We start from the raw sequence: 19,798 nt of genomic DNA, 5'->3' as shown, positions 1-19,798 counted from the left end.
AAGGGTCGCGGAAACTACACACGACCCAGTGTAAAAATTATCCACACTTCGTTATTGAGGTTAAAGATATCAATATTTAATTTTTTTTTCTTCTAAAACATGTCAAAACATCATAATCGTTAATTTTTAAGAAGTAAGTATTGTGTACGTCATTTTCACATGTCATTTGAAACCGTTTTTAAATAAGCATATGGTTTTTAAGTTAAGTTACGACAAGAACATGTTTTAAAAACGCCAGAAAAGCGACGTCGATTGACCGCACGGAACAGCGCGCCATCATAAAGTTATGTGCCAACTTGGGTAAAACGACGATAGAAATGAAACAAACGATAACGGATTCAAGACATCGATATCGGAAAATTTTAAAATCACTTATCGCAAAATAACACAAGCAATTTTCTGATAGTACGTGCGATTGAACCCTTTGGCCGATGGTGAATACGGCATGACTCTTATTTAAACCAAGGACTACGACGTTAAATAAAAACGTCATTATAATAGTTCTACGTCAGACTGGACCCTGCGGCCTGTATAGGCAATGTATATATAATGACAAATTCAATGTAAGAATGTTCATTACTCTGATTTTTATACATTATTATAGTCTATATAACAAAATATTATAATACTTACCTGAATATTGCGTTGTTATTTAGGATAAAAAAAACAATCGTCATATGTCCACGAACTTTTTGGACAACCTTCGTATGCATGACGTTGCATGCGTATAAATGATCGGTAAACTTGCGACGTCTTGCTTAAAACGGAACAGTTTTCAGCGTGAATTTTATGATGTATATGTTTAAATCACATATTGATACGAAAGACGAATAGGGCCACATAAAAAAATATTTTTATCTCGTAATTACGAGAAACGATCTCGTTATTACGAGTTAATTATCTCGTTATAACGAGAAAAGATCTCGTTATTACGAGTTAATTATCTCGTAATTACGAGAAAAGATCTCGTTATTACGAGAAAAGATCTCGTTATTACGACTTAATTATCTCGTTATAACGAGAAAAGATCTCGTTATTACGAGTTAATTATCTCGTAATTACGAGAAAAGATCTCGTTATTACGAGTTAATTATCTCGTAATTACGAGATCTTTTCTCGTAATTACGAGAAAAGATCTTTTCAAAATGGCGCGTTTCATTATTCCATTCTCTTTATGTCAAGTGTATGAACTACTGCAATGTCTTTTATTATACACATACTTAGCATAATCATCGCTTAGTAGCATAAACAGAATTTGATATAAAATCGGACCAATCAGTTTTAACGAAATTTCAGAAGAAAGAGCAAAGCAGGTTGATTGATGAATTGATTGAACTATATATTGATTAGAAGGATACATGTAACTTGTTTTCAGACTCCAAAATGTTGATATACAAAATCAATTATTTTCAATATACATATAGGTTGTGTATGAACACAATTCAGGTAAATCCTGTATATCAATGATTGAAACTACATAGTCATTAAAATCAACTGTAACAATAGAATTGTGTTTTTACGACAAGGGCTACCTGGTATTTACTTCGGAGTGGGATTATAATATATAAGATGAAATGAGAATTACATGAAGTTCTTTCCACTTATTCACATTAGTTAAATGTCAAATCCGATCATTTTATTTTTAAAAATTAATGAATAATGTCCGGTGTTATTTAAACATTAATCAGAATTGAATTAACGTTTATGGAAAGAAAAAGAGTGAACCAGTCGACTTGGAGGTGTTTTCAGAAATGCACCATTTATATAAATCTTTTTTCGTAATTACGAGATCTTTTCTCGTAATTACGAGATAATTAACTCGTAATAACGAGATCTTTTCTCGTAATTACGAGATAATTAACTCGTAATAACGAGATCTTTTCTCGTTATAACGAGATAATTAACTCGTAATAACGAGATCTTTTCTCGTAATAACGAGATCTTTTCTCGTAATTACGAGATAATTTACTCGTAATAACGAGATTTTTTCTCGTTATAACGAGATAATTAACTCGTAATAACGAGATCGTTTCTCGTAATTACGAGATAAAAATATTTTTTTATGTGGCCCTATTCGTCTTTCGTATATTAAAGTTATATACCATTGGATTTGATAAATTCAAGGCTTTTTAAATTGGTTTGTGCTGTGCATATTTGAAACGCGGCAAATTTCGGCCAATAACGTCCCTTGTTCTTCGGACTAAAACTTTTAGATTTTGTTTTTCACTGAAATATTTTTGGTAGTACTGTAATATTCAAAGTTAAGATTTTATCTGTTAGTCAACATAATTTTGCATATTTTTTTGTTGGTTTTATCTCACTTTTTCGTTTAGATATTCGAATGGCACACACTACAAACTATTGAAAAATGCTTAAAAACGATAAAAGACACCATATCTCAAAATTTTCATCATTGACCTCATATAACTTTTATGCCTGCAGAGTAAGGTCAATATACATAGTTTGATGCTATAAATGTTTTAGTATTATCATCATTCAGTTTTTTGTAAAATTGAATCAAAAAAGGGTAGGAATTTGAAAACGGATAGAGGAAATTCGGACTGGAATATTCATAAAAATTGTGAATGAAAACGTAATGCTTTGTGTCTGTTTAGTGTCACTGCCATTCATAAACTATATTTCATTTTTAAAACAGTTAAGCAATTTGTATTATTTTTATAATTAAGGAAACTTAAATCTTACTGTAAAATTTTTAGGGACTTTTCTTATTTGTTTAAAAAATATTCAATGGCCATTATCTCAAAAAGTAGGTCAATGACCTACTTTTTTGAAAGTGAAAAATAGCACTTCCATGAAAGGTCTTTAACACACAATAGATGGTTTTTCATTATCATCAGTGGATTTTTTTTTCATTCTGAGTAAACGTATACCTTTTAAGGTAAAACAATTGTTACAATTTTTAAAGGTTTGAAGATTTAAGACCTGCAGAATGCACAACAAAACCATCTGCCTTGAAGAAATAAAAGAAACATTTCCTTTTATTTTCTACCTGACCAATGGCTGTAAATTAATTAGTTTACAAAAATCTATTTCAATGAGAAAATGTAAATGAAATTAGACAAAAAGGTAACAATGCCGGCTTGTATCATGATAAGCATGGATGAGTCGTTAAAAACACAAGCTAGTTTAACCAATTACTTAAAAGTGGGTGACTGGTCATATTTGAACCTAAGGGGAGCGTTAACTAAAATGGGCTTTCTATGCACGTTACACGATTGAACACACGGTTTTTCTGCATACTACTCCGTTGATTACTCTAATATAAATTTGAAATCTCATGAGTTTCCAAAACGCTGATAATTAAGACTCACAATTTGTACATTTTCTCTGCCAGACTAGAAAGAGTATAATTCAACTTTATTATGTCAATTTAAGGTAGGGACGCTGGGTGCAAAATCTCTCATGAAACTTAAAAAAAGAATGGAAAGCTTGGCCAAAATATAAGACGGACCGAAATCTGTAGAGGCCGCTTTGACCCGGAGCCGATACGTTAAGTGGTCACGTGAGTTTTAACTATAGGGCGTATTATCATGTGACAAGAGAAACACCTGCAGACGATAGCGAGCCTGGCTGGAATGACTAATTTAATACCGACTTGTTATAAAGTCAAGGTTTGTTTTTTGATTAAGGATTTTATAGGGGTTTTTAATCGGTTGACTTGCAAGTGCTCTAGGGTTGTCTAGAAAAGGCAGCTATACAAGATATAACGTTAATCGTTTTTTAAAGCGTAAGTTGGGGGTTGGGTGCCGACACATAATATATAGGCCTATAAACATTTTTTTTTTTTAATATAAGAAATATAAGCATTTATATTTATGATAGAGGCCCTATGTAAATTCGCTAAACCTCATTGAAATCTACAATAAATTTGCCTTAATTTTATGTTGGGGTCGGATGCTGACGCACAAAGTTATTACAAAGATGAATGCTACTGAAATCATAAAAATGTATCACATATCGAGATCAACTTTTACACATCATAGACATTTACATTCCTTTCACCTTTGTTCTGTATGCTTTTTTAACATCAGTCATATTGAAGTTGTTTACTACACCAGTAGTATATAGTATAGCAAACCGTTCTACCCTAAAATGATGAGATGATGAGCAAGCTAAAAATAGACCCGATGAGTAGCCCTATGACCTTTAAAACTTTGCTAATAATTATATAACAATTAAAAGTCTGAAACCTTTTAAACTTTGCTAATATATATATATAACAGTCGTATTATGTAAACCTTAAAATCTGTTGTGTAAATGAATACAAAGCTAGTGTGATGTAAATACGTCTCGGATATAAGTTGAAACAGGAGCACCTCTTTGGATTTGATTTTATTCAACATGAATATCGATAACCTATTATACCATATCGAAGATAGTATGGTAGAAAGTGAAGTGCAGAAGTGTTTAACTCTAAATGAACTGATTTAATGGCCAGAGCCGAATAAGTATACTCAGCACCATGCAGTCAACAAGAAATTAGAAGAATTTCGGACAAAGTAAGTTATTTCATTATTATTAATTTCGGTTTGAAAAATGAAACTAAATAGGTGTAAAAGAGAATTATGGATATATATCAACTTTTTATTAGGACTAATAGCGAGGAAGATAGTTCAGACGAGAGTTTGAGCCTTGATCTCTATGCGGAGAGTGATGAGTCCGATGATGATTTGTGTGTTAGTTACTAAAAGTTCATTACATAACCAAGATCCTTGAGGCACCATGAGTACGATGCATTAGTGCAGTCGTAGATATATGTTGGAACTAGTTGATAAGAGAAAAAAAAAGTTGAGTAATTAGTCTTACGTATCAAGTATCATGAAGTATTCAACCTTGTCAGCGAGGAACAATAAGTTAACAAAATGTCTGAATTTCAGACCAAAATGTTGTTGTTGATATGTTGAAACATGTATATGACCTAATCATGTTAGAATTATTCTTACGTAAAAAGTTTCACGAGGTAAATCAAACAAGATCAATGAGGAACAATAAGAGCAAACGAAATATTATATCAGAGTTAACAAAATGTCTAAATTACATGCTGAAATGAAGGGCGATGCAAATGAGTTTGAACACTACTTTATCTCTTAATAAAATAAAAGGTTGCGAAATTTTTATGTAAATAATGAGGTAACATATAGGTATATATAAAGTCGACAATTTCATCAAAAATACTGACATTCTGTATTCAACACAGCCATGGCCGTAACTCTGTTCAGCTGCGAATTGGGAGAAGGGAGAGTTTTGAGCATTATAAAAGACGAGGCGGAGTATTTTATAGATCTCCGGATTGTTGAAAACGACTATCAGCCGTCCAGGAAAGGCCAGCGCCTATCACTGAGCCGTTGGAAGAACCTAATCAACAACATTGAAGACATAGAAAAGGAAGTAGAGAGTATGAAAAATAAAGAGGACGTCGACTACCGACTTCACTTGGGAGGTAACATTTTTGTTTCAATTAAAACACCGTACTGGTGCGGGAACCTCCGGAAGTTTAGGGACGGGACCATCCCCACGCATGAAGGGCTATCCTTAAAATTTGGACAGTGGCAGCATATGATTGGGAGGTTGGATGAAATCCACTTCCAACTCCCAATTGACATTGAGACAGTGATACCCTGTCAGCTATCGGAAGACCACCAGAACCAAGTCGGAATGCTCCGGTGTCCCGAGTGTAATCCAAACGATTTCGATGCATACAGTGACTATTAACTGTTTTTTGATTTGTGTCTGAATTGAATTTGTTGAATATGTCTATCTTACAAAATAAAAGCATGTGTTCAAACGTATGATTTTTCATTTGGTGTTTCACTGTAAGTCACTAAACATGTTTCCTTTTGAGAGTCATACAACGATGTCTATATCTGGCTGTACGGGCTCTGGTAAAACTACGTGGGTACGAAAACTAATGAAATATACTCGGGAAATGTTTGAGGGACCAAGTCCTGATACTATTTTATACTGCTATGGTATTTATCAGAATGCATTTGACGAAATGGAAAAAGAGTTACCGAACCTAACATTTTTGCACGGGTTACCGTCCGAGTTGGATATTAACGCCCTCTGTCAAAATGGAGATCATAACATGATCATTATTGATGACTTGATGCACGAGGTAGTTAAAAATGGAGAGATGGAGAGGTTATTTACTCAAGGGGCTCATCATCGTCGACTGACGATCGTTTACTTAAATCAAAACATGTACTGTCAAGGGAAACACTCTAGAAATATTAATTTAAATACGCATTATATGATTTTACTGAAAAATCCGCGGGACGTGAACCAGATCCGCTGTTTGGGCAGACAGGTATTTGGCGGGAAATCCAACGCTTTGATAGAGGCGTATAACGACTGTTTATCCAGTCCCTATGGATATCTCGTTTTAGATCTTACCCCCCATGCCGAGGAACAATACCGGATTAGAACCGGGATATTCCCGGATGAAACCTGCATCGTATATATTCCGAAGTAATACTTATTTTAGTCTCATTTTGGACAACGACTTGTAAGAGGCCACACGTGTATAATGAGTATAAACATATCTAAAGTTGTCATTTACCTGAAATTAATGTTAGACGAACAGACGCCCAAAGAGCAAAAGTTTGGTTTACTATATACAGCGAGCCCAGTCCAAATCCGGGCTTTAACAGAAATAGTTCACAACCTGCTTCTAGGTTCCCTAACTTTGAACGAGAATTTGATCAAGCTAATTCGTAAAAGAAGAAAGTTGCTATTAAATTTTAGCAATCCAGAACGCTCGTTTAAAACCAAACTCCGCGCATTGAGATCGCATTACCGTTACTTCACGGAACTTTTACGTCTGGCAAGCCCCGTTATTTTTCAACAAAAAAATGAACTACACTCGGAAAATGGTGTTAATTCCGATCGAGCAGTACGAACGACTGTTAAAAAGAAAGCATACTGAAGCGCAGTCCGGCGCGGGAAAGTCCGCACGCGCAGAGCCGCCGCCGCCGCCGCCGCCGCCGCCGCCGCCCGGTATACCCGCAAAACGAAAAACCGACAAGTGGATTCAATTGAAATTTTGATATAAAACAATGAATAAGACGAAGTATTTACAAGAGATCTATTTTGATTCCTCTCACTCGGCTGCCTATTCTAGCGAGGAGAAATTGTATAGATGGGTGAAAGAAGAAGGGAAGTATAAGATTCCGAGGGCCGAAATTAAAAAGTGGTTACAATCTCAAGAAGCTTACAGTGTACATAAACAAAGTCGGGGTAAATTCGCTAGAAGGAGTGTCATAGCAACCTACAAACATTATCAGTGGGATATTGATACAGCGGTTTTAGAGTCTTACAAATCCGAAAACGACGGTTACGCTTACTTTGTACTGGCCATTGATATATTTTCGAGATTCGTATGGACCTTCCCGCTAAAAACCAGAAAAGGAACAGAAATGGCGAAAGCATTGAGCGAGATTTTTAAGACGGCTGGTCAGACCCCCCACAATATTCGGACAGATAAAGGTACGGAATATCTCAATTCCAATGTGAATGAATTATTGAAACGGAAAAAAGTTAAGCACTTCGTAAGTCAAAACAGCGTCAAGGCTTGTTACGCCGAGAGAGCGATAAAAACGATCAAAAAGAAAATAGCCCGTTTATTGACCCGTAATAAGACTCATCGGTGGAAAGACGAACTGGTTAATATTACCCAAAGTTATAATAGTACGTACCATCGAGGAATTGGTAAAACACCCAAATCCGTCACCAATGACGACCGGTACCGGTTTTGGCATTTACAACGACGTAATGCGAAAAATCAGTCAACAGCCACGGCATTTAAATACCTTATCGGGGATGCCGTAAGAATTTCACACTTGCGCGATCTATTCCGGAGAGAGTACGACGAGAGGTGGACTAGAGAAATATTTTTCGTTACCTCTCGCTTCATTAGAGACGGGTTTCATTTCTACACTTTAAAAGACTTTAGCAATGAGGAAATAGTAGGTAATTTTTACCAAAGCGAATTGCAGAAAGCGATCGTGAACGCGGATACCCAATATACCGTTGAAAAGGTAGTGCGCAAAAGAAAAAGAAATAACGAGACAGAGGTTCTCGTTAAATGGCTTGGCTGGGGGCGAAAATTCAACAGTTGGATTCCCCAGTCGCAGCTCAAGGGCGCGCCAACAACATGAGCGAGCAATACGTATTTTGTACCTCTAAAGATAGCCTTAATTTTCACCCCGACAATAATTCCCATAGTTTCATCGTAGAGCTGCCGTACCTGTTAACATTTTCCGGCGATTGGGAGTGCGGTTTAGTAGATGTTAAATTCGAGACTTTAACTCCCATACAAATACCCGTCATAAACATTTGTTCGGACTTGTGCGTAAACAGTTGTCTCGGTAGTGAAAGAGTACCGATTTTAAGGAGACTGTTACACCCGAACCAACCCCTACTAGTTAATCCGTATTACATTCGCCTTGCACGTGATCAGATTCAAAGATTTCGGATTTATTTAATGTACGACACTCGTACCGTAGAATCATTACCGCTTACAAAGCTGTACTGTACACTTCACTTAAGAAAATGTCTTGGAAACCGTTCATTCCGGATGTAAACGAATGGAAAAAACATTTCGTAGAGAGCGCGGATATGAAATATATTCCGAATCAAAAGACTTACGTTATCGGTCAGTTCGGGAACGGAAGTAGACCAGTGACGCAGATTGAACTAATCACCCCCACCCAGCAAGCGGTTGAAATGGCCAGATCTGAGCTGAAGAAACGAAAGAATGACGGAGAACCCATCGTACATTTTGAGGCGCCTGGTCCGGAGCCGAGACGAGCCGCTAAGAAAAAGAAGAGAAATTTATTTGTTTACACCCAATAATTTTTTTTTTCTCAATAAATTATAGCTAGCATTTGGTTATTATTTCATTCTTTCGCTGTCTCTCAAACCGAAAACATGTACTGCGCCGAGGGATCCAAGCCGGCATTTAGTCGGCGATTAGCGCTTTTCCATAATTTCCCCACCGAGGCGGGGGTAGAACAAACGGAATGGATTGATATTAGACCTACGTCAAGTCCAGTACACGGGGGCGCAGTAGAGTTTAATATATCGGGGTCAGGTACAAATTATATCGATTTACAAAGAACAAGACTCTACGTGCGTTTGAGACTATTGCATGAAGATGGTTCCATTTTAAACGAGAAAGAAAAAGTTGCTCTTATTAACCTCCCCTTACACTCTATGTGGAACCAAGTAGATATTTCCCTACAACAACAAATCATAACTTCGAGCGTTTCTAACAATTACGCGTACAAAGCCTACATTGACATGCTTTTAAAACACGGCACTCTTCCGAATGATCCCGAATGCCAGACTCAGCTCTACAATCAAGACAACGCCGGAAGTTTTGATGACGCCGATCCGATCACCGGTAGCAATTTAGGTCTTTACATAAGGAGCACTTTTACTGAAGGTAGTAAAAGTTTAGACCTAGAGGGACCTATATTTACAGACATTTGTCAACAAGAGCGGTTTGTCATCAATGGGGTTCAAGTGGGAATTAAACTTTGGCCCGCTAGAGAAACCTTTTGCCTCATGTCGTCCGAAAGCGCTGTCCGATATAAGCTACAAATAGAAGACTGCGTCTTGAAATGCTGTTACGTAAAGATTAACCCCGGGGTCATTCTCGGACACAGCGAGGTTCTCCTCAAGCAGCCTGCCATTTACCCGCTTCGACGCTCCGACCTGAAATGTTTTACTATCGCCGCCGGTCAGTTCCACATGAACATTGACGACGTGTTTCAGGGAGATATTCCGGAAAGCTTAGTAGTCGGTCTGGTTTCTTCCAGAGCCTACAGCGGGGACTACACCCTCAACCCTTATAATTTTCAACATTTTAATTGTAATTTCGCCGCTTTCTACGTGGATGGAAAATCGGTACCGACAAACCCGATAGAGCCCAATTACAGCAAAAGTACTTACATTTCAGCCTACCTGTCTCTGTTTTCCGGAAAAGGTACAAATACTACTGCGCATCCATTTTCTCTCAGTCGCGAAGACTACGCGAGGGGATACTGTTTATACATGTTCGATGTCAATAGTACCTATGATAGTGAAAATAATCTACCCCTTCTAAGGAAGGGTCACACTAGATTACAATTCAAATTCGATACCGCTTTGCAAGAGGCAGTAACATGTATATGTTACGCGTATTTTCCATCAGTATTAAAGATTAATGCCGCGCGCAACGTTGAAGCGAAATAATGGAAGATAGACACTTACAGAAAGCGATGCTTCAGGACCCATTTATTAAAGCCGGAGGAGTATTTCCGGCTGACGGCCTTTTACGCATTAGTAGTCCGCGAGGATTTTATATTTTGAACACCGATGAAACGGGGCAGCCTGGCAGTCACTGGTGTGTTTTTTATTTCAACGAGGAACATTCAGAATTCTTTGATTCTTTAGGTCAACCCCCCGAGTCTTATCATGCTTACTTTAGATAATACCTTATAGCTAGGGGTAAACCAATTGTTTACAATAAACAAAGAATACAAAGTCGAGATTCGAGTGACTGCGGCCAATATTGTCTCTATTACTGTTATTTTCGAGCAAGAGGACTAAGCATGCGTGATGTTTTAACTAATTTCGACCCAGATTCACTGCTTCAAAATGATAAGTTTGTTCACGACTTTACAGAAAGGATATTTCAATTATAAAACCCGGTTACTTATCCTCTCCTTACTTCATTTGTTACCAAACATGGAGACTGAAAGGTTCGTCGATTCCAGCTGTTCGCTCAAGAAAAAGTTCAACTCTTTCAAATTAAAAGGAATTCTCAGTCTACTGTCAATTACATGCATGGCTATAGTGATCGGGATGACAACCATATCTTCGTTACCCTCGCATAAGACAGAGAAAGAAACGAATATCACCACCGTGAATATGAATAATACTCTTTGTGACTTTATACAGTCTTTTTCGATTTCTGGGAATGTTTACGTGTCCATTTGTCTATACCAAGAAACTTTCAGAATTGATCTGAGATTTTTCATCAACAAGAAAGCTACAATTAAAGGTTTACACCTAACTACTGAACAGTGGAAAAGACTTATCAAGATAATTCCTATCATAAATAATGTACTCTCTAGACTTTCATATAAACAATAATGCTTGAGTTTGTAGATATTTATTTATAAAATGTAGATATTTATTTCAATAAACATTTAAAAAAAAAAAACATGATGCGTTTATGTTTGATATGTACGAAAGGTGGTTTTTGTACAGATTTAGATTCATGCAGGCCTTGAAATGGCACGGACTTCGGCGTATTACTTCCACGCTGCCGTCTTCTCTTAGTTTGAATATGTTGACATTTATTTCATGCCTGATTTTATTTGATTGATAGGCAAAATTCTTCAAACATTTTGAACAGGAATAGGTTATTCTTTGATGAATGCTCTTTCCGTGTCTATTGAGTCCAAATTTTGTCTTGAATGTTTTTGAGCATTCACTACATCAATATGTCGAGTTGTTAATTACCTCCTCTCCATTCGTATTTCTGAATAATTAATTATACTGCATTACAAACACATAGTTTTATTCATTTATTTTCCCATCATATTTTTATTATATATATTTTAAATCTTGTAGCTTTTATAATAACTTACTGTATGTCTTCCCGCAGTTCAGTTGTACGAGCTATTACTTCTCTGTGAGTCTGAAGATTTAATCTATTAGCCCATATTTTCAACGCCTTGGTTTCAACAAGATTTGCTATTTCTTTCCGTATAACCTCTTCTTCAGCGTTAAATAAGAGCTGGTCTATATTCATCTTCGCATCACCGTTAAGTGACACTGGATCTAGCTATGTATATATATACACCATTTATAAATCTCTTAGGTGGTATATTTACATACTTTGTTAACCAATTTTCTCAGTGGATCACTCGTATAAATTACATGAAATTACATGCGTCGGTGTAAACGAACATCAAGACAATTCCTGTCTGTTTAATCATTTAACAGTTCTCCCGTGTTTATTCTTAGTTTCATTTATTATATAATAATTGTTGGTATACTTTAACCCCATTCATTAAGCGGGAGTGTTTTTATTTAACTCGCAGACTAGTATTAATACATAAGATCTTCAAGACATGAAATTACATGTGAACGAACATCAAGACAATTCCTGCCTGTTTATTCTCCAGTGTTTATTCCTAATGTCATCTATTATGTAATAATTGTTCGTATACTTTAAGCCCATACATTTTGCGAGAGTGTTCTGAACCCGTATACTAGTATTTACACATTTTTAATTGTTATATAATTATTGGCAAAGTTTAAAAGGTTTCAGACTTTTAATTGTTATATCATTATTAGCAACGTTTTAAAGGTCATAGGGCTACTCATCGGGTCTATTTTTAGCTTGCTCATCATCTCATCATTTTAGGGTAGAACGGTTTGCTATACTATATACTACTAGCAGTGAACTTTAAGCAGCGCTTCGGTAATTTGTTATATCTTGGTCATGTTACAATGCATTCAATGTACTCATGGTGCCTCAAGGATCTTGGTTATGTAATGAACTTTTAGTAACTAACACACAAATCATCATCGGACTCATCACTCTCCGCATAGAGATCAAGGCTCAAACTCTCGTCTGAACTATCTTCCTCGCTATTAGTCCTAATAAAAAGTTGATATATATCCATAATTCTCTTTTACACCTATTTAGTTTCATTTTTCAAACCGAAATTAATAATAATGAAATAACTTACTTTGTCCGAAATTCTTCTAATTTCTTGTTGACTGCATGGTGCTGAGTATACTTATTCGGCTCTGGCCATTAAATCAGTTCATTTAGAGTTAAACACTTCTGCACTTCACTTTCTACCATACTATCTTCGATATGGTATAATAGGTTATCGATATTCATGTTGAATAAAATCAAATCCAAAGAGGTGCTCCTGTTTCAACTTATATCCGAGACGTATTTACATCACACTAGCTTTGTATTTATTTACACAACCGATTTTAAGGTTTACATAATACGACTGTTATATATATATATATATTAGCAAAGTTTAAAAGGTTTCAGACTTTTAATTGTTATATAATTATTAGCAAAGTTTTAAAGGTCATAGGGCTACTCATCGGGTCTTTTAAAGGTCATAGGGCTACTCATCGGGTCTATTTTTAGCTTGCTCATCATCTCATCATTTTAGGGTAGAACGGTTTGCTATACTATATACTACTTACACCTACATGTACGTCCTCCCCAGACATACCCCTATACATGTATCACATATTTGCGGACCCAGAAATTTTTCCATCGGGGGGGGGGGGGGGGAGGGGTCAGAGAGATATTTCAGATTGCCAGGGGGTCCATTAATTGAATCGGTCAAATTAAAATTGGATGTTTGATCCACTCGCTTACTTGCTACATAAACTGTTCCAAAGGAGTCTGTTCGACTCCCCCCCCCCCCTCCCCCCCCCCCCCCCCCACGTACCCCCCTAGATCTAGAGCTGCACATGTTACATCCATATTTCAATAAGTGTTATTATTAGATAAACAGGTGTAACTTATATATTTTATTCACTGACGCAACAAAACATTCAAATCTTGAAAAAAAATCGTTGGAAACTCATTTCAGTAAATCATTAAAATTTACACCCTACAACTGTTAGCCAGTCAGAATCCTTCTCATACATCCCTATAATAATCATTTTATGTGTTTTTAAAAATATGTTTAACTTGTTTATGCGTTTTAAAAAAATGCATTTTAGTATATACTAATTTTTCAATTATTTGTACAAGTCGAGTTATTTTAATGAATAAAAGAAAAATAACTCTGTTTAAAAGTTTGGATTTTGACTTTATAAAAACATAAACTTGTATGGCATGCCCCATTGTGGTAGAAAGTAATGATATACATGTATATTTCAGGCTCTACCAAGGACTTGACCATGGACCCCCGAAGCAGTGCCCAGGATGTGGTGCGTTGTGATGTGTGTGATACTCCTGTCCCCCTACTACACTGTGACTTCTGTCAGACCAATCTCTGCAAAGCTTGTGTTGGGAACCATGTGCTGGATTTTTCCAAAAAACATCACCTGGTACCGTTCCAAGACCGAGGATCTACTCCAAATTATCCTAATTGCCAAAAACATTCCCTCAAACAATGTGAACTTCATTGTGAACAATGTGACATTCCTATCTGTGTCCTCTGTGTTTCCTCTAAAAGTCACGAAAACCACGAAAAAATAGACATTATAAGTTATTTTGAAGCAAAAAAACATGATTTACAAACAGATTTACAAGAATTAGATAAAACAGTTATTGCAAAATATCAAGAGATTGCAAACAACATCACAGTTCAGAAAGCTGATCTTAATAAAAACTCAAAGAAATTGGCAACCACAATCGACAAACATGGAGAAGTCTGGCACAGAGATATAGACACCATTATACAGAAACTGAAATCTGATCTTGATGAAATGGACACCAAACACCTGGCTGTCTTAAACAAACAGGAAGATGAAATTACACGCACCATTTCTGAAATCACACAGAGCATTGCTGATCTGAAGAAGTTAGTGGACTCCAATGATGTCAGCCGTGTCTCTGCCTACAAATCCAGGATTGCTGAATTCAGAAGATTGCCTCCTAAACTCACAGTTTCTTTACCAAACTTCACCCCTCAGAAAATTAACCCAGAACAACTTTACCAACAATTTGGTTCCCTGTCAGCATTCTCCATTACAACAGAGGAACATGGCTACACCATGGAAACCTCAGAAGCTGGATCCTCTCCTCTCAAACCACTGCTTGATGAGCCACGAATCATCTCCACCATACAGACACAGTATGGAGGCTTTTATTATGGTCTAACCAGTGTTACTTGTCCCAGTGATGAAGAAATCTGGACGTGTAGTTATAAAAATAAGATGATGAGTCTCTACAACCTGCAGGGGGAACTAGTGAAGTCAGTCCAAACCAAGTCAGAGAACGCTCCATACGACATAGCAGTGACAAGGAGTGGGGATCTAGTTTATACTGATTACGATGGTAGAACTGTGAACATAGTGAAGAATACACAGATACAGACAGTGATCAGACTACAGGGGTGGATACCTCTCAATGTCTGTAGTACCTCCTCTGGTGACCTCCTGGTTGTCATGTACAGTGATGATTATAAACAAACAAAAGTTGTGTGTTACTCTGGCTCCACAGAGAAACAAAGTATTCAGTACGACGACAAAGGACAACCTCTCTATTCATCTGGTAACATTAAATACATCAGTGAGAACAGGAACCTAGATATCTGTGTGTCAGACCCTGGAGCCGGTGCAGTAGTGGTGGTCAATCAGGCCGGGAAACTCCGCTTTACCTACACTGGTCCTCCCTCTGCTACCGAGGGATCATTCGATCCACGCGGCATCACAACAGACAGCCAGGGTCGGATCCTGACCGTAGACTATGACAACGACTGTATCCACATCCTGGATCAGGACGGACAGTTCCTCCGCTACATTGACAACTGTCATTTACAGGCTCCATTGGGTTTATGTGTGGACACCAGAGACAACCTCTTTGTGGCTGAGTACGGCACACGTAAAGTGAAGAAAATACAATATCAGATGTAAACACTGTGTGTGTATTATATGTAAACAAACTGTGTGTGTGTATTATATGTAAACAAACTGTGTGTGTGTATTATATGTAAACAAACTGTGTGTGTGTATTATATGTAAACAAACTGTGTGTGTTTTATATGATACAGTTTGTAATATGTAAACAAGCTCTATGTGTGTGTCATATGTAAACAAACTGTGTGTGTGTAATATATTCTAACAAAATAATATGAAAACATATACTATTTTGATCACACAGATCAAGGTTTTCTTGAGTTTAGATATTATCATAGCTATCTTTGTGGATTGTTTCATTGGACATTGAGATGGTGTACCGTTTGTTCCACATAAATATTATTAATATTTCCAGTAGGTGATTATAATTACATACTTTGTATATTTTGATTAATATGTAAAAACACGAAGTGTGTACTTGCCAATAAGTTTAATTGCTGTATGTGAATTGCTTTATAATTATGTATAAATAAACACATTGGTAATAGAATGAATAAATTTATTAAATTATACAAAGGTTTTAATTCATCGCCAGATGACTAATTACTTGTGCGTAAAATCCATTGATGACTTGGATATATTAACGCATCATTTTACGCGAGTTTTTCTTTTTTTAGCCTTTAGAAATCATTATTCTAGAATAGCACGTACATGTATTGATAGCTACTAGTGATAATTTTCTTTTATCTCAAACGAATGAAAAGAGTTTTGTATAAAATTTACAAAAGCAATTTTTCAATGAAATAAGTAACAAAATTTCATAATCAATCTTTATCTGTAATCGATCTCTATCAATCCATTTATCTATCTATCTATCTATCTATCTATCTATCTATCTATCTATCTATCTATCTATCTATCTATCTATCTTCTGTCTGTCTGTCTGTCTGTCTCTCTGCACCCGTCTGTTTGTCTGAGAGTATTCTAGAAAGCAACCCGTAGATGTGAATTTCTGTTACCCCCCCCCCCCCCCCCCCTCTACGAAGTATTTTTTCATTGTTTATATTCTCTCGAAAATAATCAGGCATGTAACATTTTATTTTATCATTCTACAAATTAAGTCTTTGAAAACAAGGGAGCAATTTGCGCCCCCCCCCCCCCCCTCCATCTACGCTGTTTGAAATAGAAGTTATCCTGATTGGCAACTCAAGAGGAGGGTTCGCGCGGACTGGTCTGTTAAGCGTTTTATTGAATGGAATTATTTGTTTGTGAATAAATGTTAAATGTTGATAATTTCTAGAATTGTAGTACAAAATGTTGTCAGGAATAAAATAGAAAAATAGATATCTGATTAAACCTCATCAATATTGAGATAGACGGAATTTTTCGAAAATCTCTTTGGTTTACCGATTTCATTTACGTGCCAAGCGTTTCCTTTCTAATAAAGTCTACACTAACTTTAAAAACCGAATGATTTTAAATTTTCAGCGGAAAAGAAAAAAATATGATATTGTAATATCATTTTTATATTTAGAGCTATGGCAGTTTTTTGGCATTGTTTAATAATTAAATGATAAAAACTTTTAAAAGTTGAAAATATTAATCATCTTCAAAGAAACTGTGTGAAATACAAACAAAAATGAAAATCACATTACCCGAGAATTTATTCCTTATATTTATGCTTGTATCTTTGTATTTTTTTTCAAAGTATAACACTGCATGGTCGCTCTTTAAATGCGTCATTTCCTGTCTTTAACCATGGACAAACGAGTGACATTCAGCATATGTGTTTTAATATCACTGCAAATGTAATTAAATATTGATTTTTACGAAAGCCCCCCACTTTGTTGCAAAGTTATACCTAACCATTAGAAACATATAATGATAGAGGTTTCAGCCCCCCCCCCCCCCCTCCCCACTTTTTCTCGCAGGAAAGATTATTGTTCCTAAATTTACCTTGAAAGAATGAGAAGTTGGATTCAGAAGAGAGCCATACTAAAAATTTGGTTAGTATTTTTTTTTCTTTTGGAAGTACCCCGGATTAGGATTTCCATGATTAAATTTTGGGAATTACTTTTTTGTCAATATTCCTGAGGTTTAGTCTAGCCCCCCCCCCCCCCCCGCCCCCCCCCCCCCCACTTTCAATTTGCTTCCGACGCCAGTGTATGATTCGGTAGCTGCACAAAAAATTATAACGGTGTTCACAATAACGTGTCACTTTCCTCCTCGCTCCGGACGCCCTCTTTACGGGAGTCATCGATAATATTATTATTGGTCACTTTATCACCACTTTTCACATCGTCCAACTCCAAGCGGCACTGCTTGTCGTCCACGTTGACGTTTATTGTGACGTCAGAGAACATGGCGGAGGGATTTGGTTTGTCGCAGACGAACACTGCGGAGCCCAGGGACAGAGTCCGTGTGGAGCGCGTGGAGAGCGTGCTCAGTCGACGTAACGCCCAGCGGCGGTTCCACTTCTTACGAATCTCATGCTGGACCTTAAAGACAAAGCAATGTTCGATTACTTTATAACAAAATAGAACAAGATGTAATATTGTTTACCAATTTACTTCTCTCTTTAAAAAGACTGCAATAAGTTAAGGTGGTTTGGGACACCTCCATAATGTGAGTACTTTCTATCAAAATACATTTTAAAAAAATATAACGGTATTATTTTATTTTTTACAAAAATTTTTACCTAACAGATTAAATTTTTAAGCAGCGTTAACGTTAGAGTATTTACGAAAAATTTGTAGGGCATAAGTTCGAATCCCACTTGGGCTTTTATAATTTTTGCATTTCCAAAAAATTTTTCAACGTATTGCTTTGTTTAATGTTGTAAAACATAAAATTTTAAACAGGTCAAATCATTTTGATTATATTGTTCTTTTTTTTACATTGATATTGACAGGTACCACCTTAAGAATTGCTTGTGCTGACGATATTTTGGTTGTTACGTGCCTCGCCATTTCCGAAGCAGAACAAGACTGCAACAATGAGACCCTGCAATGAAAATACAGTTCTTTCATCTGAATTCTTTTTGTTAGGTTGGGGATTAAAAATTTGTTAGGTTTGGAGGATATTTTTGTTTTTGAATTTGTAACTTTTTTAGATTTTTTAACATGATAACATATTTGCATGTAATATGAGAAAGAGTCCAAATTCATAAATTAAATGGTGGTTGAACAGCCAATGACGATGCACAATGAAAAGCCCTCTGACCTGGAAGGAGTTGACCCCACTCTCCACATAGAGCCAGATGAGCTCCACCCCAGGGTCCATACACTCAGGCATGACGACGGAGATCATGTAGTAGACCCCGAACAGCGGGATCAGCACCAGGGTGGAGCGGGCCAGCATCCTGCAAAACAAACGCAGGTAAGGTATATCCCCAGGTATGTACAGAAAAATCAGAACGCACGTTGAACGCAAACAGGCTTTCTCTCAAAGAGATGAACATTATGTAAAGATCTCGGGGAAATACTGGTCCAAGACCAATTCTCAGTTTCTTGTCAATTTAATTTTCGTCAGTATTCCTTTGAATATAATTGTAATCGACGTTTCACTAAAAAGACTGGAAATGGCATTCAGCGAGAATTACTCCAAGGCAGTAAGAGAAGTGTATTCAACCATACAAGTTGTTTATAATATGTGAATTTAAAAAACAACAGCCTTCATTTTCTACATTCTTGTAAAATCGAGTCCCTTCTCTCTCATGTGAACATTTCATTTCTAATTACTGATTTTTTTTAAAATTCACTTCATAATCAATTCTCATATGTTACCTGTATCGGTGAGGATCACTCATGTGTACCGCTGTAAGTTTCGTAAAAAGTACCCGTATGATGTTCAAGAAGAATAAGAAATTAATCTACAAGAAAAATAAAAAGAACTCAAGATAATCAGAAATTAAATTGAAATTGGATTTTTGTGCTTGTCACAAAGTTCGTTGTTGTATAGATATGGTAATCATGGCTTATATCGATCAAACTCGGGACTAAGAAGGTAGTTACCGCTATTGTGATAACGATAGGTCCCCGGATGATCCAGACATACTTCTTGTCCAAACTGTGCGTGCTCCAGCATCTGGTAATGAAAACAATTGGACGATTCTGAGTGTTACAGCTTTTTATGTCGAAGACTATTAATGCATTTCTACTCCATGAGTGCCGATATGTTCTTCATCATTAGTGCCATCTTTTTTCTTTCTTTCTTT

At 36.4% G+C, this 19,798-nt stretch overlaps 4 protein-coding genes across 4 annotated transcripts; 3 read left to right on the top strand and 1 right to left on the bottom strand.

The window, feature by feature from the left end:
- Positions 1-3,606: 3,606 nt before the first annotated feature.
- LOC128184375 (uncharacterized) lies at positions 3,607-16,111 on the top strand. The gene is made up of 2 exons (XM_052853817.1): positions 3,607-3,632; positions 13,940-16,111. Exon 2 carries the CDS (start codon positions 13,960-13,962, stop codon positions 15,637-15,639), a length of 1,680 nt encoding a protein of 559 aa, XP_052709777.1. The 5' UTR covers positions 3,607-3,632; positions 13,940-13,959; the 3' UTR covers positions 15,640-16,111.
- Positions 4,236-5,939, top strand: LOC128184378 (uncharacterized). The gene is made up of 2 exons (XM_052853821.1): positions 4,236-4,520; positions 5,219-5,939. Exon 2 carries the CDS (start codon positions 5,221-5,223, stop codon positions 5,731-5,733), a length of 513 nt encoding a protein of 170 aa, XP_052709781.1. The 5' UTR covers positions 4,236-4,520; positions 5,219-5,220; the 3' UTR covers positions 5,734-5,939.
- Positions 8,950-12,656, top strand: LOC128183675 (uncharacterized protein F54H12.2-like). The gene is made up of 2 exons (XM_052852788.1): positions 8,950-10,009; positions 12,586-12,656. Exons 1-2 carry the CDS (start codon positions 8,950-8,952, stop codon positions 12,654-12,656), a joined length of 1,131 nt encoding a protein of 376 aa, XP_052708748.1.
- A 1,645-nt stretch (positions 16,112-17,756) lies between the features above and the next one.
- LOC128185778 (secretin receptor-like) lies at positions 17,757-19,448 on the bottom strand. Its single transcript, XM_052855441.1, has 4 exons — positions 19,368-19,448; positions 18,805-18,943; positions 18,544-18,585; positions 17,757-18,080 (listed from the first exon to the last, which is right to left on the bottom strand). Exons 1-4 carry the CDS (start codon positions 19,388-19,390, stop codon positions 17,784-17,786), a joined length of 501 nt encoding a protein of 166 aa, XP_052711401.1. The 5' UTR covers positions 19,391-19,448; the 3' UTR covers positions 17,757-17,783.
- Positions 19,449-19,798: the final 350 nt, after the last annotated feature.

This window comes from Crassostrea angulata, chromosome 5 (genome assembly GCF_025612915.1).
Source record: "Crassostrea angulata isolate pt1a10 chromosome 5, ASM2561291v2, whole genome shotgun sequence".
Classification (NCBI taxonomy): domain Eukaryota; kingdom Metazoa; phylum Mollusca; class Bivalvia; order Ostreida; family Ostreidae; genus Magallana; species Magallana angulata.
Note: the sequence above shows the minus strand (reverse complement) of the source record. Positions and strands in the feature narration are given on the sequence as shown.